This window comes from Pholcus phalangioides, unplaced genomic scaffold (genome assembly GCF_987345545.1).
Source record: "Pholcus phalangioides strain wild (caught in Gottingen) unplaced genomic scaffold, Ppha-v1.0 ptg000011l_1, whole genome shotgun sequence".
In the NCBI taxonomy this organism is placed as follows: Eukaryota; Metazoa; Arthropoda; class Arachnida; order Araneae; family Pholcidae; genus Pholcus; species Pholcus phalangioides.
Window position 1 is genome coordinate 9,050,061 of NW_028301604.1, and position 16,688 is coordinate 9,066,748.

Here is a 16,688-nt window from a genome sequence, read left to right on the forward strand (position 1 = left end):
AAAAATTATTATTGGACTGAACACAACACATAAAACATACAATTAGACTGAGAAAAACACAAAACAATAAAACTCCACAAAAAGTAACATTACAATGACACAGATACTCCTTGACCCGAAAGGACTGATAGTCCTTCCAGTGTGTCGATATAAGTTAAAGAGTTAATTGAATTATGCAACAGTGTAATTGGTTGCTACAGTACTACACTCATGTCCATAAATTAAGGATAATTCAGAATCACACGGAAATCGAAATCTAAAGTAAAAATTTCACCTGTAGAATTATCACACACATCTGTAAGAATGATATGCAAATTTTAGGAAGCCACCAGATGATGCCGATAGTACGTCACAATGACGAGAGTGTAAGAGGGTATATAAGGAATGGTGGCAAGGAAGTGAAATTGTTCACAAGAGTTCTGTAAGGCACTCAGTGCCATAAGCGAATAGTTATGACACAGAGGACGCATGTGGATGATTTTTTACGTGGTAGAATTATTGGCCACCTGGAATGTGGGTGTACTCAGATGGAAGTATCTGAGGAAATTGGAATTGCCCAAAGTGTCATCTCTAGGCTTTGGCAACGATTCCAAGATAACGGAAATGACAGTAGACGTTACAGTACAGGTCCCCCCCCCCCCCCCGAGTTACAACTCCAAATGAAGACCGGTATTTGGCAGTAACTGCCAAAAGAAGCAGACAGAGCACAGCATCTGACCTGTCTCGTCAGCTATCTGCAGCCACGGGTACCACAGTTTCAAGGCATACCGTGTACAGACGTTTGGGAGATATTGGTCTATATGCTCGCAGGCCTGTCAGATGTGTTCCGCTCACGGCAACTCACTGTCCGCAGCGATTCGCCTGGAGTAGAGAACATGCAATGTGGACATCATCACAGTGGGCTTGTGTGATGTTTCCGACGAGTCCAGGTTTAGCTTGCAGTCTGATTCACGTCAGACTTTCATATGGAGAACGCCAGTTACCACCAAGACAACATCATTGAACGACACCGTTACGGTGGTGCAGCATTGCTCGTTTGGGGTGGAATTATACTGGGTTCCAGAGCAGATCTGCGTGTTCAAACCGGAACCATGAAAGCCCAAATTTATCGGACATCATTCTGGAACAACATGTACGTTTGTTTAGGGGTGCCATGGGCGCAGAATTTGTATTTATGGATGACAACGCCCGTCCTCACAGAGCAAACATCGTAAACGAATGCCTTGAATCTGAGGATATAACCCGTATGGAATGGCCAGCATTCTCACCTGATTTGAATCCAATAGAGCATGTGTGGGACATGCTTGGCCGACGAGTTGCAGCCCGTCAACCACCTCCTATACGTGTTCCGGAACTTCGGAGAGCATTGCTTGCTGAGTGGAGTGATCTTCCCCAAGATCAGATCGATAATTTGATACTCAGCATGCCTAGGCGTTGTACGGACTGTATTTCATCGCATGGGAGACATACAATGTATTAACCATCATACCAACCATGTAACAGTAAGTTCTTGTAAAGAAGATATTTTTTACAATTGCTCCAGGGAGCAAAAATCGTAGTTTTTATGAATGGTATCATACATACACCATCGTTTTTGTTCTTTATCTTTTGTTTAATAAATGGGCTTTATGAATAAGTAGCGTTTGTTTTGTTTCTGAACCTTTATTTGCCGGAGCTGGCATTATCCTCAATTTATGGACATCAGTGTAATTGGTTGATATTTTAGTCAGAGAGGTTGAGGTAAATTCAACCGATTTTATAATTTCTTTCATTTCTTTGTCCAAGTTTTGTTGCCTCTGAAGCATTTTTTCTGTTACTTGTCCAATAGTCTTTCTTACCTTCTTTTGAAGTTCTGTTACGTATTTATCCATCCAGTTTCTTATTTCAGCATCTTCCTGGTTACTTTTCATGGTTTAATTTAAAATTTTTTCAGATCAAGTTCTTTTTTTCCTGTTTAGACATTCTCCTGAAGGGAAATTCATTCACTCCAATGCATACAGGGTGTGTAAATTCTTGGCATTTTGAAAGCTTGTAGAACTCATTCTTGTCTATCACCAGATCCTTACATATGCTGAATTCAAAGTTCTCCATTTTAGTTATTTACCAAAGCACCGAGTTAACAATAAAAAGGTGAATTTTTAGCTGGTATTTTTTCTCATAGATAGCGACTCTGTATTTCTTTGTTCGGCATGTTTGTTTCAACCTATTACTAACGCCTTTACTATTTTCTGGGTATTATTTCATCTAAAATTATATTACTATAACATACCCACTTTCTTTGTTCCCACAACTAAAAAGCTGAGTTTCTAGATTAGTTTTATCGATACAACTCACTTATATTTATATTTATTTTGTGAGAGCTGTTAGATATCATGTTTGTAAACTATGATCGCCTGTTGCCATTTTCATAAATTGGATAGTTCTGATATTTTAAGCAATTTTGAGTAGTAGCTTGAAATTTTTTTTTACCTCGTCATTAAATGTGGGGTCAGAAGCAAAGGGATGCAAGTGATCAAAATTGAGTTTTGAGAAAATAAACTTCAAAGTTATTGTAATAGTCAGACTAGTAGCCTCTAGAAAGCAGTTTTAGTACAGTAAAACCCTTCTTTTACGGCCAAATAATAATTTTCCTTGTATAATAAAAGTATGCATTTCAAACACCTGATTAACGGTCACCTCTGTTAAATGGTCAATTTTTTCTGTCTCAATGGTAACCGTAAAAGAAAGTTTTTAATGTACATAGAAAATGGGTACTGTTCAGTCAACATCTAATAGTCAGAGATGTTGAGTAATGAAACCTCTTTAAGCACTTGGCTCAATTTAGCAAATTATGTCACTTGCATCCCTTTGCTTCTTACTCCCTCAAATGTAATAGTTAAAATTCATTTAAATGAATAGGGAGAAATTATTTATTGCTTAGATGAAGAAACGTAGAGTCCATTACATTTTTCTCAGAAAATGTAACAAAGGAAGGTATGTAAAGTCTCTTCGAGGAATATTTTTTCTCATGAAAAATGTTTGTGTATTTGAAGAGAGTGATGACTGTATAGATACATTAGGTGATTAGATTATTACTACAGACTTTGAGGAAGTGGGCGATAGAATTATCTATGAGGCAGGGGCATAGCCAGGTTAAGTGGTCAGTGGGGGAGCGAAATTCAGAAAGGAGCCATTTTTTGAACCTGCTTTAGACGTGAACTTAAAATTATGCTTTAGTAGAAAGAACTTGAAATTTTTCATTTTAAAAATTCAAATTAAATTAATTGCTTTTCAATTGATTAATTTATTTTAATTTTTTAATTAATTAAAAAAAATGTAAATTCTATTTTATGTTTTGTGTACTTATACAAATACAAACACAAAAAACAACAATCACCCAAAAATAGGTTGGGAAAAAATTTAGATTAAAATATAAAAAATGATGGAGAATAAAATAAAAAGAAAAATACATATTTTTTATTTCTTTCTAAAATTAATCCAAGATATGAAAGTACTTAAAAAAAAAAAATCTTCATGCACTCACATTTAATCGTTTTCATCATGTTACACTCTTATCGTAATCACGTACACACTACTACTATAAGTCGTCATCTGGTGGCAGCGTCAGCAGTTGTGAGCTTGGCCTGAGTCTGGTCCGGCCGTCCATGTACGGTCCCTTTCAGTGTACACGAGCTCCAAGGAAAGATTGAGAGATTCGGTGCCTCTGTAGTCTAGTGGTGTAGGGCGTTTACCCGGAAAGTGAAAGGACGTGGGTTCGATTCCCCGCAGGGGCAGTTGAATTTTCTCTCTTTCCAAAATATACCTTCGCAACATCCAGTTGTTAAAACCTTCGTATGATAGTGGAGAGTGACGTCATCCTCGTACTATTTGATTGCAGACACACAAGTAGAGGGTGCCATGAATCCAAAAAGGTTTGGGAACCACTGCTTCAAACAAATTGGTGTGTGCCAGAAATTTTTATATGTGACCATAATGTACTTAAGTATGTCTGAGGCATGTTTGAAATGCCACTGCTCATCTTCTGAATCGAAGTGAAAGTGGCAAGTGTATGAATTGGTTAAAATTATTATTATGTTTGATGGTCTACCAGCTTCCTTTGGGGAAACTGTTTAAAGGGAAGTTCTGCTTGAAAATGAAAAACTTAAGCAGGCATTGTGCACACAGTACATGTATATTTATTTCTAGTTAAATTCATGGGGTGTGTTTTATAACAAATCAGAGAAGAATGAAAATATATTGAGTGATTAATGGTACAGACTATAGCAGAGGGGTTCTCAAAATTTTACCATCTGCGGCGCCACCCTTACCCCAATCAAAGCTTATCCGCAGTAACCAGAGCAATTTAACAAAGAATCTCTTTAAAAAAACCTTTGGGTTACTCCGCGGTGCCCCCAACAAAGGTTTGTGGTGCGCATTTGAGAATCCCTGGACTAGGAAGTTGTTGGTTTTTCCCCTCGTTGTTTGACCAGAGGGTTTCCAGGTAAGTGCTGGCAAAACGCACAATGGCAAAGTCCATATTAGTAAGCATCGTTAGTCCCTGGATAAGTGATAATTGAAAAACACTAGATAATCTTTTAAGAGTAGACTCAACATTTCGCGGGCACTTTTTGTTTTTCTGAAATAGTATACGTATGTATCTTTGGTTACTTTTAAACTTTCCACGTAATACATGTGCAATTGCAGACCCAGTCCAGGTGCCTCAAGTGCAAAAGGGACTTGATGAACATTAGATCTAGTTAAAATCTGCGAGAGTAAATTGTTAGGCAGGAATTTCTTAACCGAACACTCAGAAAAGTCCCTTTGATGCTAGTAAGAAAACCCTGCGTAAACCACCAATGTGTTGTTGTGCAAAATAAAAAAACAAATAATAACCTAGAATTAGTGCTTTAAAAAGTGATAAGTAGATGAGTATATATAGTGCATTTATATTATTTTATTTTAGAAATTTTTAACGGATTCTCAAAATGTGCATCACGCTCATTGCTTATCGCCAACCTTTTTTAAGGAGCATCGCAATGCGTTTGTCTATTGATGCATACTCATTCAGTTCTTTGAAGTAGTTCTTTTTTACATTAAGCCAGGGGTTCTCAAATTGTGCACTGCGGTGCTCTGCTGTGCCTCCTCTGGATTCAAGGGTGCCACAGAGCAATGTCCCTGACAAAGGTTTTCCGAAAATATTTTTTGTTAAACAGCTCCAGGGAGATGGCGGAGCTCGCAGATAAGCATTGAATAGGGAAAAGGGGCACCTCGGGTAAAAAAAGTTTGAGAACCCCTACGGTAGGCTATTCTAGACAGCCGCAGATAACCCATGATGAAGTCAGAGGCCATGGGTGCCAAAACTTCGAGAAATACTGGATTAATTGGAAGGGAGATAAATGTGTCATAAAATAACAAACACACCGGTCATAACTTTTTCCAGGGAATAATTTCTTCGATTCAGCACAATACTGTATATGCATAATGATGAGACAAACAGTAATTCAAAGAAAAAGAGAAACCACACCATGAAAAAAGACAATGATACTGAGAAAGTCACATTTCAACATAAAATTATGCATTATCAACATATATAACATTATACAATATATTATCATACAAATATAGATGACTAAATTTCTCTCTCATTCTCTGCATTTCAGAGCACTACTGACCTAAGATTATAGGTATTTATTTCACCTACCTTTAAGAAAAACTTTGCTAGAACCCCCTTTGTGTTTTATCTTGGGGTTTTTTTAGGGCTCAAAAGCTGAGAGCAGTTTTGCAGTTTTTCACCTTTACCTAGTCTTTGATACTGCCCTATACACAAGCTAGCAGCTATTGCCAAGGCCTTGCAGATAATGTGGCATTTCTAGGCACTCTAAATCTAGCCAAGTCTCCTATACATATGGTGGCATTTCTAGGAGCTCAAGCTCTAGCTAAGGCACTCGAAGAAAAAGCAATACTTCTTGGAGTTTGAATCCTAGTCATTACGTCACACGTTCAGTGGTCCCTCCACAATAGGTTCCCCGTGCCTAATTTCTTCCGAAAGTGCCTTAATCAAAGCTCTTAGTGGCCCTTCAGAACAGAATGAGCATTTTGTGAACAGCATATCCTCAGAACTAAGGCACCTATGATGAAAGATATTTCTAGGAGCTCTACCAAGAACGAATAATAGGGGGGAAAAGTTACAGCAAGAGGCAGGCTAGATTCTGTCCTTTCATAAAGATGGGAACCGAAGCTGATCTGAATATGCTTCTGGATGAAGAGCTAGAGAACAATTTTCAAAAATTGTATAACGAAAAAAAACCTCTACTTTCTTTTGTTTCTTCTTCTCTTAAAGGACTAGTACAAACCCAATCACTGTGAAACTGCAAGAGGCGCATACTTGTTACGATAAACATGTTGGGGTAAATCAAGAAGCTATCCATACTTAGAATAAGACAACCATAATATTCTTTATGGACATTGTATCATGTGTATATATTGTTTATAATTTTTGTGATTGTGTTTTTAACTGGGTTGCTGTATTTTTGAATTATATGACATCCATATTTGTTATGGACATCTTTTTCTCAGCGACCTCGTTGGGCATTTTGCCTGTTGTAGCGCTGTATTTGCATATATAAACTAAGATTTTTTTCTTATTTTTCTCACTCATCATTTTAGCCAATGTAGGTAGAAAATGAAAAATTCAATTTTTTTTAATCAAGTTTTTTTAAAGATCAAAAGTCATTTAGAAAAAGAGGCACTAAAGTAGGCAAAATTTTGAGCAGGGGAGCACCCCTCAGGCTACGCCACTGCTATGAGGCAAAATTTTTCTGTTCAAGAGAATTAATGAGAATAAAATCTAGCATAATTCTTGTAACTATAATTTTTCACCTCCATGCCTTTTAAATGAAGCACAAAGGATTTTTTCATAGCTCATAATGAATAATTCTTTTTTCTTTATTCAAGAGATTCCTCTTTTGAAAAGAAGTTCATAATATCCCAACAATATTTTAAACTACAGTGGAACCTGTATGAAACAGAACATAAAGAGACCAAAATAATATCCTGTTTTAGACAGGTTTGCATTTTATAAAGGTGTACATTAAAGCACCAATCATCAACAGCACTATCTTTTAATTTCATTCAAAAGATAGTGCTTTCATTCAAAAAAGATTCCTATTTCATATAGCCCAGATATAACATCTCGGACACTTGGTTTCACTTTGCTTGTTTGATTCTCTAGTACAGTGGTTCTCAACAGGGGCTCCACGGCCGCTCGATGGAAATATTTAAAAGAAAGGAAATTTGAAAAAAATAATTATGAATATTTTTAAATAGTTAAAATAAATCAGTAACTTCGATGAATAAATAAAAAATGGACCTACGGGACTCCACCATATAAATTATATACCAGAAAATGCTCTGTGAGTCAAAAAAGGTTGAGAACCGCTGCTCTAGTATAAATAAATATTATTTTAATATAGAATGTGTGGTTCATGGTTTTATTTCATTTGTATACTAAAAGGGATTTTTTTAAGCAAGGAATAATAGAAATTTGGTTTACGAATATAATTCATTCAGTGAACGTGCTTTCCCATAAGAAATAATAGAAACTCAAATGATTCGCAACCATCTCCCTCATGCCAGCCACAACTCTTATCAAAAATAAAGTGCCGTTGATTCATTATCATGTTTTTACTTACTTCATATTGAAAGTTCAAGTATTTTGAGAATGATACAAAAAAGCAGAGGCTTCACTTTGAAATTCCAGCATGCATTAACATGCAAGAGGGGCAGAAAGTCATTCACAGGCTTAAGCTAAGATTTCCATTCCCATAGTGTCAGCGGTATCTTAAAAAATGGAACCAGGGGTCCCAGCAGGGCCGGGCTTAGGAATTTCGCGGCCTGGTGCAAAAAAATTTTGCGGCCCCTCCAAAAACATTTATGCAGTCGCTCCCCAACTTGTAATTTTCTAGACTTCCGAAAATAAAATTTCCCCTTTTAAATCTTGAAGGGGAAAAAAATTGTTCAGGAAGAACTCATTTTATTACGCTTATTTTTACACTATTTCAGGAACGCGTTGATAGTTGAGATCATAATCAAACATTGTATATTGAGAGGAAATAGCGTTTTAATTAATTTGACAGAATTTATAAATGACTTATAATAATTAGCGTGGTCCACCTGCTTACACTTCATCGTGGCTGGAATCATATTGAACAGACATGCATTTCTGACATATTTTTAAAGTGTCTCATCATCTTTATCAAAGATATGTTACAATGCGATAACTTTGGTCATTTTTCGAATCTTTTTTGTTTTTGCGCAACTAATGTAAATAATAGTACAGGAATCGAGTACTGGGATTCACAAAAATAAAGTTTATTCCGTTTAACGTTCCCACTTGGAAAGTTCTCGCTGCGTACGACTTATTTTCGTAATTCTAACTTTTACTAACACTTGAAATTTCCTGTTTAAAGTTTCCCGCTTTCCGACCTACAACGTTTTTTTAAGACGAGTTGAAGAACGCTTTAAGTGGGATTAATTATATATGAGCACTCCGATGTTATTACTTGTTTAAAACCAAGAGTTTTTTTCCACAAATAATATCCAAGATTGTAATCTCAATATTTGAATATTCAAACTTGAAATTCAAAAAGATGCCCTCGTATAAGTTGTCGAATATTAGCAACGCTACTGCAATCAGTTTAAACCTCAGATATAATTTATTTAATAGTTAGCAAACACATTTTCTTATCAGAGAATGAACTATTGGGCTGCAAGCAACGTCGCCTACATCCTAAATTTTTAGACCTTTGTGCTCTTAAATGTTTTATGCATGGACTCCCTGTTCATGAAACAAAATATCTCTAATGTCGGTACTGTACTAAATGAGTTATTAGATTGAGGAAAAAAAAAAGGAGGAAGAGACGTTTTACCTTTTTTTTTTCGAAAGCTCAGTTCTAAAAATTGTCACAATTTAGAATTCGTACATTGTGATCCGTCTTCCGGGATATATGAGAGAATTATTCTCAGATGGTGGCATTAGGAAATTTCGAAGTAGCTTTCAAGCCTCCCAAGCAGAGCAGTAACTAGGCTGGGGCAACCGGGGCACTGCCCCAGGGGCCCCGAGCCAAATGGGGGACTCCAAAAAATTTACATTTATTTTGATTAATAGAAGCTTTTCAAGAAGGGCTCCAAAGAAAAGTCTGCCCCGGAAAGGCACACTATGGCCTTGTTCCCTAGGAAAACATCATGACAGTTCCTAGGAAGGTATGCAATTAACACTCCGAAGGACAGTCGAAGTTGCCTCATTCTGAGGCAGTCGTCATCTAGAGATATCCATGTCACGGGCTACTATAGCTAATGGAAGCACCACCGGATGAAACTACGCATTGTGAGCACTATTAGTACCTTCAGACCAGATGGTAACTCCAATGAGAGGGGAGGTTGTCATTGGGAAAAAATTACTAGATTTCTTTTGTGGTGTCCCTTTCGTTTGATGTCCTAAGCATGTTTTTTTCCTTGGTTGATGCAGCCCTGTTATATCTTTAATAGCAGAAAAAATAAAGGCCAGACTTTTTTCAGGGGTAAAGAATGTGACCACTTGCATACACTCTTTTCCTGTTTGAAATAACCTAATGCCATACCTAATAACACTAAAAATGATATTATAGGGCTTCTAACTGAAAGCCTCCTTTCACAATCAATAATAGTTTGATAGGGGGAAAATTAAATTTTAAATCAAAAATTTCCAAAACATCTGCTGAGAAAGAAGGGTTTCTTCAGGAAGAATTGCGGCCCGGTGCGACCGCACCTTTTGCACCCCCGTAAGTCCGGCCCTGGGTCCCAGAAAGAACCAGTGGTCCAGGAAGTCAAACAAGGGCGCTACTTTATCAAATGTTTTCATTAATATGCATATGTATACAATATCAATTCCCATTTACAGGGTTACCAATAAAGCGTCTTGATGTGGAAACAAAAGGCAGAGAAGAGAGAGCATGAATGTATTTCTCCATCTCAGGGCCGTAACTAGATATTTTGGCACCCCTTGTAATGTAGAAGAAGCACTTAAAGGGTGAATTTGGCTCCCCCTTTTCGTTCAGTTGCCCGGGCACCAGACCCGCCTGCTCCCCCCCCCTAGTTGCAGCCCTGCTCTATCTACTCTAGGCCAAGACCAAGATATCTTGCCCTTATACAGCAAAAGATTAAAACAGGCTCTATTAACAAACTAAGCATTTCATTTTTTTTTTCTACCAACAAGATTGGAAGACTATAAAAAGAAAACAAGGTTGAAAGAAGACTATGGTCTAAAAAGGAATGAGAAACACTATGCTATTCACCTTTAGATGTTGATCATTTAACTTGATCAATTCATTTCATTATTTAACTATTTTTTTTTTATTATAAGTTTTGTGTTATTTTTTAATATTTTTATCTTTAATCAGTTGCTCTGTACAGCCTCAGGCCTCTTGACAACAAATATTGAGATTTCACTGTTTCATGTATTATTTAACTTAACAACTAAAATATAAAATATATAAAGAAATAAAATATTTATTTAAAAAAAAAAAAAATTTCTGTGGCAAAGCTGATGATTTATTGACTTATCATATGCTGATGATAAGAACCATAATTATTACATAAAACTTTTGAACAAAAAACATCAAACTAATTTTTTGTTAAAAATTCACTCACGAGTCCACTATCAGATACAGCCAAACAATGTAGTGCTCCTACTGCAACACTAATAATCTTTGAACAGCTAGGAAATTCTACAAGTTGTGGCCATCTAACATGGCTATCGACTCCGTGCCCAAGACGAAAATAATCACCTTTACCCCTATTTATAAAAATATAAAATCATAATTACTAATATGGAATCAAAAGTTCATGAAGACCTAAATTAAAAAGCATATCAACATTCAAAGTATATAATAGCTGCATAAATCTACTATTACAACATCAATGCATGGTCTATTGGCTCTTGAGAAGACATGTAATTCTATTGAATAACCATGTATGTATAGGAGAAAAATACTATATATATATAACTGGTTTTTTTAACCACTTCACATAAAAGCATTTGGTGAGAAATTTGGATTATTTCTATTTAACGAATTGGCGATAAATATGGTAATCTTGTCCAAAACCTAACCGCATGTTAGAAAAATGAAGAAGGGAAAAGAAAAAACATAAAAGGAAAAAGTATAATAGATTATAGAGTGTTTTTTTCCAGAGTCCTCTTTTCACCCTATGTGTTCTTTTTTTACTCTTACATATATATATAGTAAAAAGATAGATTTTTTCCCCACACATATAATGTAACGTAAATAATAGGGTTGCTATAAAGCTTTGGGATGGTGGAGAGAGGAAAGAAAGCACAGAGAACTTGTTTGAATTTATTCCACTCGGGTTTGGATGTAATATTACGCCCGTGATCGTAAAGAGGTAAGTAGTTAAACATTTCTGTTTAACAACAGTGGAAATTTAACCTCCAATAATTATTGCAAGTTACATTTCAGCTGTTTTTTTCTTAATTTTGAAATTATTATAACTACTTCTTACTATTATTAACTAACCTTGCCTTAAAATTCTGTCACGATTCAATTTTATTATGACTTGCAACATTTTGTTAGGTTGTCTAAGAAAAATTTTATGATGCTATTATTAGAATTCATTTAAAAAATTCCCCTTGTCTGAGTGTTAAGACATAAGACAGTGAATCAGTGTTGGGGAGAAGAAGGAGGAGTTGTCCTGTTTTTTATAATTGCTTATTCTATCCTTATGGTGACAAAACATGACCTAAATCAGCCCCATTGGTTGAAATAATTTGATAAATACATAATTGAAAATTTACTGGTTTAGTCATCCATTTCATAGTTTACTTGTTGCCAGGGCAGCAACTAGATGCTTGGTCACCCAGGACAAGCATGCATTTTGATTCCCCCCTTGTAACATTGATGGAGAAGTTTCAGAATGAAATTTGCGCCCCCTTGGGTCCAGCGCCCGGGGCACAACACCCGCCTGCTCCCCCTTAGTTGTGGCCCTGCTTGTTGCAATAATTAACATGTAAAATGGCAAGTGTCACAAAGAGAAAACATGTTGTGGTACCTATGTTTGAAAAAAAAAATGCTTCATAGAATTCAATGTCTGTTACTTTTGAGACTCAATTACACAGGCGAGTTTACTAGTTACTCAATGCTACTAAAGTCACTGTGTAATATCATTGCCTAGTAAATTTGCAACTTGTTCTGCTAGTGTGAGTGAAGTTGAAGGATGGGCTACTTTACTCACTGCAGGCTGGACTTTTTGCTAGCTGGTATGTGAGAATGTCATGTGTGATACAGTACCTGCCATTAATAAAATCAGTTGCTTTATAAAATGAAATTCAAAAACCAAAACAAATCAGTGCTAATCACATGATAAAATTTCTGTTTTACAAAAATCAACACTGCTTCTGTTAAAAATCAAAGATATTTTTTAAAATGAATTTTATACACAAAGAAATTGTATTAAACTCAAAGGAAATTTAACTTTGATCTTATTTTTGGAATCTGAACATAATTTTTGAATTTTTTTAAAACTGAAATTAGAAAAAAATTTATATCAATGAAAATTTACTTGAAAATTACAAATTTTGTAGTTTATTTACAGTATACAATCCACTGCAACTTTCACAATTTTATAGGCGTACATACTTTTGAAGGCTTGTGATGCTTATAGAGATGCAGCACTCATGTCAATTTTTTTTTTTGAAAATAGAATTTCTAAGAAACTCACCATGAGTGCACAATAAATGGGAAAAGGGATAAAAGAAACATTTTTAACTCGGGAAAGGATTCTACTTTTAAACCGAGAACAATTCTGGTCTATTGCCTTTATGGGCAATTTACTACCATAAACGGAACTGGAAACATCAGTAGAAGGATCGGATTCACAAAAAGTTCAATAAATTACTTACTAACACAAGTATGAATTCATCAGTATAGGGCAGTGTTTCCCAAAGTGGGCAATGAAATTGTCCAAGGGAGCGATAGAAGCTACAGGTAAAACATAGGATTTTTTTTTTTACTTAAAATTAAGTGTTCCAGACTCTGCCACAAAACTGGGCCTGAAGAGATATCGGCAATGGGATAAGTTCAGTGGCAAAGTTCTGGTGTTCATTCATTCAGATATAACATAAGATCATATGAGTTTGCTTGAGTTGAGGGGTGATGAGAGGAAAAAATACCTGAAGAAGGGAGATGAATCAAAAAGTTAAGGGAAACTATGGTGTAGGGTAATGCTTCTCAACCGCTGGGGTGAGAGAGATTCACCTTTGGATCATTTTAATTGTTTATTTGCTATATAGTTTTCCTGAACACAATAACGGAATTACTTCAGAAACTTTTATTTTTCATAAGCAATACATAATTCAAATCTCTGTCCACAAAAGTGAATGATTTCCACTACGACAAGCAGGAATAGACATGAGGGGGGGAGTAAAATACTACTTTACGTTTCTAAACACCGATAAACACCTATGCCCCGGAGACTGAAAATGCATGTGCTAGTCACTATATGCTCGTCAGTGTCCAAGCGGCATGCTTATCAATGTGGAGGTGTTGAAGAATGATGAGAAACTTTTGGACAATCAACACATTCTTAACCCATTAGATAAGGCCTATAAAGATGCCGCTGTTGTTGACCATTCGTGAAAAATGCCCTTACAAATCTAATTACAATTTTTAATGGGGAAATCTTCCCCTCTGTCATCTGTATGCCAAATGTCAGCAACTAATCAGCGAGGTACAGAGAAAATACTGTATTCCGGGTATAAAGCTTAATCAGACATCGAAGCAGTCTGTGTCTGGTTCTCAGAATTGTGTGGTACTGTTTTCTTTGGGGAAAAAAAAATTGGTGTTACGTGCAAGCTGTTATATTTTGATTTTTTATTTTATAATTTTTTTCTGAAGTATTCATTTGGTTTGTGAAAAAGTGTGCAAATTTTAACTTCATCATGAGTAAAAGACAAGGGACTTTGTTCAGTTTTGGAGTTAAAAAATCCCGTATCGAAAGTGAAACTGAAAATAAAACCTGATTTTCCCGGGTCAAGCCAGCAAGACAACCATTAGCGTAAATTTTGCTTTTTCAACCCACACGGGTAAAAGGCTTATTTCCTGGAAGGGACAGAGCCTGGGTCATGTCTGGTCTGTCAGCAGGATGACCATAGGAACGTGCATAACGAGGAAAAAATAGCTAGTGTCACTCAGAAAAAAAACTCAGCGTTCATCCGTAAATGCAGTGACGATTATTTGAAATTTGGTTTCATTCTTTGCCCTGCCACCGACCAATTGCCAAGACCTCAATTTGTTATTTGTGCTACTGTTTTGGCAAACGAAGCCATGAAACCATCGCGCCTCATCCGACATCTCAGCACAAAACATCCTGATTTTGTGAACAAACCTATTGACTTCTTCATGAGCAGAAAAGAAAATTATTTCTCGAACTTCAACGACTGACGATTCACTACTAACGACATCACATTTGATATTGTTACAAATAGCCAAATGCAAAAAACCGTATACTATTGGCGAAGAACTCATCAAGCCTTCTTTAATTACTGCTTGCCGAGAAGTGTTAGGCCAGTCTATAGCAAATAGAATGAAAGACATTCCATTGTCAAATGATACCATAGAAAGGCGCATATCCGACATGGCACTAGACACCGAAATGCAACTCGTAGAAAAAATTAAGATGTCAAAATTGTGTGCAATACAGCTGGATGAATCCACTGATGTGCAAAACCACAGCATTTTGCTCACATACGTTCGGTTTATTGATCACGTTGATAATGACGTGATGGAAGCCATTTTGAGTGTTTTGGAATTAGCTGCAAACACAACCGGCAATGAAATTTTCAAAGTTTTGGATAATTTTATGAAAGATAAAAGACTGGATTGGTAAAATTGCGTTGGAGTTTGTGCTGACGGTGCTGCGAATCTAACAGGCAGATATTCGGGTTTAGTCGCTAGAATCAAGGATATGGTGAGTGAAAATAACTTAATATCAACGCATTGTCTCATTCCCAGGCAAAACCTGGCTTCTAAAAAAATGATTCCTGAACTTAACGAAGTCCTGTTGCAATCTATTAAAATAGTCAATTTCATAAAAAACAGTGCTTTGAATACTAGATTGTTGAGAGTATTGTGTGATGAGATGGGCACCGATCACAAAAATCTACTTTTTCATTCAGAAGTTCATTGGCTGTCCCGAGGTAAAGTTCTGAAGAGGATATATGAACTTCGAAAGGAAGTTGAATTGTTCCTTATTGGTAAAAAAAGTGATATGTATCACTTCTTTCAAGATAAGAAGTGGGTCGCCAGGTTGGCATATCTCAGCGACATATTTTCTTCCATAAATGAGTTGAATTCAAAACTTCAAGGATCAGAAACAACGATGTTTCATTCTTGGAATAAGGTTGAATCATTTAAAAATAAATTCAAACTCTGGCTGAAAATGATTGGTGAAGACAATTACGAAATGTTTCAGTCATACTCAGATTATGTTATGGAAGAAGATGGCTTGCATTCAAGTACCCTTATTTCAGATGTTATTGAATCACATTTAAAGATGTTGCTACTGTCGTTTGAAAAATATTATCCGGAACACGAGGAAACAAGGGAAAAATACATGTGGATCGTGAATCCTTTTCTTGAACACAAAACAGCAGCCCTTTCTTATCAAGAAACCCCTGAACTAATTGAGTTGTCATCCGACAAAGAATTAGAAAGTACTTATAATTTTACTAGCCCTGCAAAATTCTGGATAAAAGTAAAAAACGAATTTCCAAATTTGCATGAGATGGCGAAGAGACTTATTCTTTGTTTTTCTACCACATATCTTTGTGAAATAGCTTTTTCTACTATGACTGTGCTCAAAACAAAACAGAGAAACCGTTTACAACTTTTTAACTGTCTCCGTTTGGCTGTTACTTCGATTCAGCCCAGGATTAACGAGATAACGGACAGAAAACAACAACAAAAGTCTCATTAGTGTCATAATTCATGGTAAGTCACTGTTTTTGAAGTTCTAATTTTTGTTAAACTGAAGTATTTAGTTTTAAAATTGAAATATTGATTTGTGCTGGTAGTATAACGTTAAATTCAGAGATTCGTGAAACTTCATTTCGATATTTCAATTAAAATATTAATTTTCCTGTTTCTGAAATATCTAAGGTGGGTAGCTAGTGTTTATTCTGACATCTTTCTGCTATGGCTCACTTTTTTGGAGGAGTTACTATGTACACAGATTTTTCTCATTGATTTTATGTTGTAACTAAGAACAAATGCTCAATTTAATTATGGTACAGTGACCAGAATTTCACATTATATAATATAAATTTTCGATGATTAGAGAGAGAGAAAGAGAATGTATGTATTTTTTTAAGCTATGGAATAATATGTTTAACGCAATTATTTCATCTTTCTTACTCCATAAAAACTTCGAGCTCGTTAACATCCCTCACTAAACACGTAAATAAATCGACACCTATTAATCGATTTATGTGTAATTAGAAACTTGATTTTTTCATTAATTATTTGAGTTAATCATATAAATAATGCAGAATTACTTATTAATAGTTATTACTATAGTAAAAGTTTGTATAATTACATATTTATTGTTTCTGAAATATTTTAAATTTTGTATGACTATACTCAAGACCGGGCCCTCCAGTC

At 35.7% G+C, this 16,688-nt stretch overlaps 1 protein-coding gene across 1 annotated transcript in view; it reads right to left on the bottom strand.

The window, feature by feature from the left end:
• HERC2 (E3 ubiquitin-protein ligase HERC2) overlaps positions 1–16,688 on the bottom strand; it is a 645,607-nt gene that overhangs the window by 188,480 nt on the left and 440,439 nt on the right. The window contains exon 57 of the mRNA XM_089238586.1: positions 10,666–10,810. Within this exon, the coding sequence (XP_089094712.1) occupies positions 10,666–10,810 (145 nt within the window). The remainder of the gene's footprint in view (positions 1–10,665; positions 10,811–16,688) is intronic.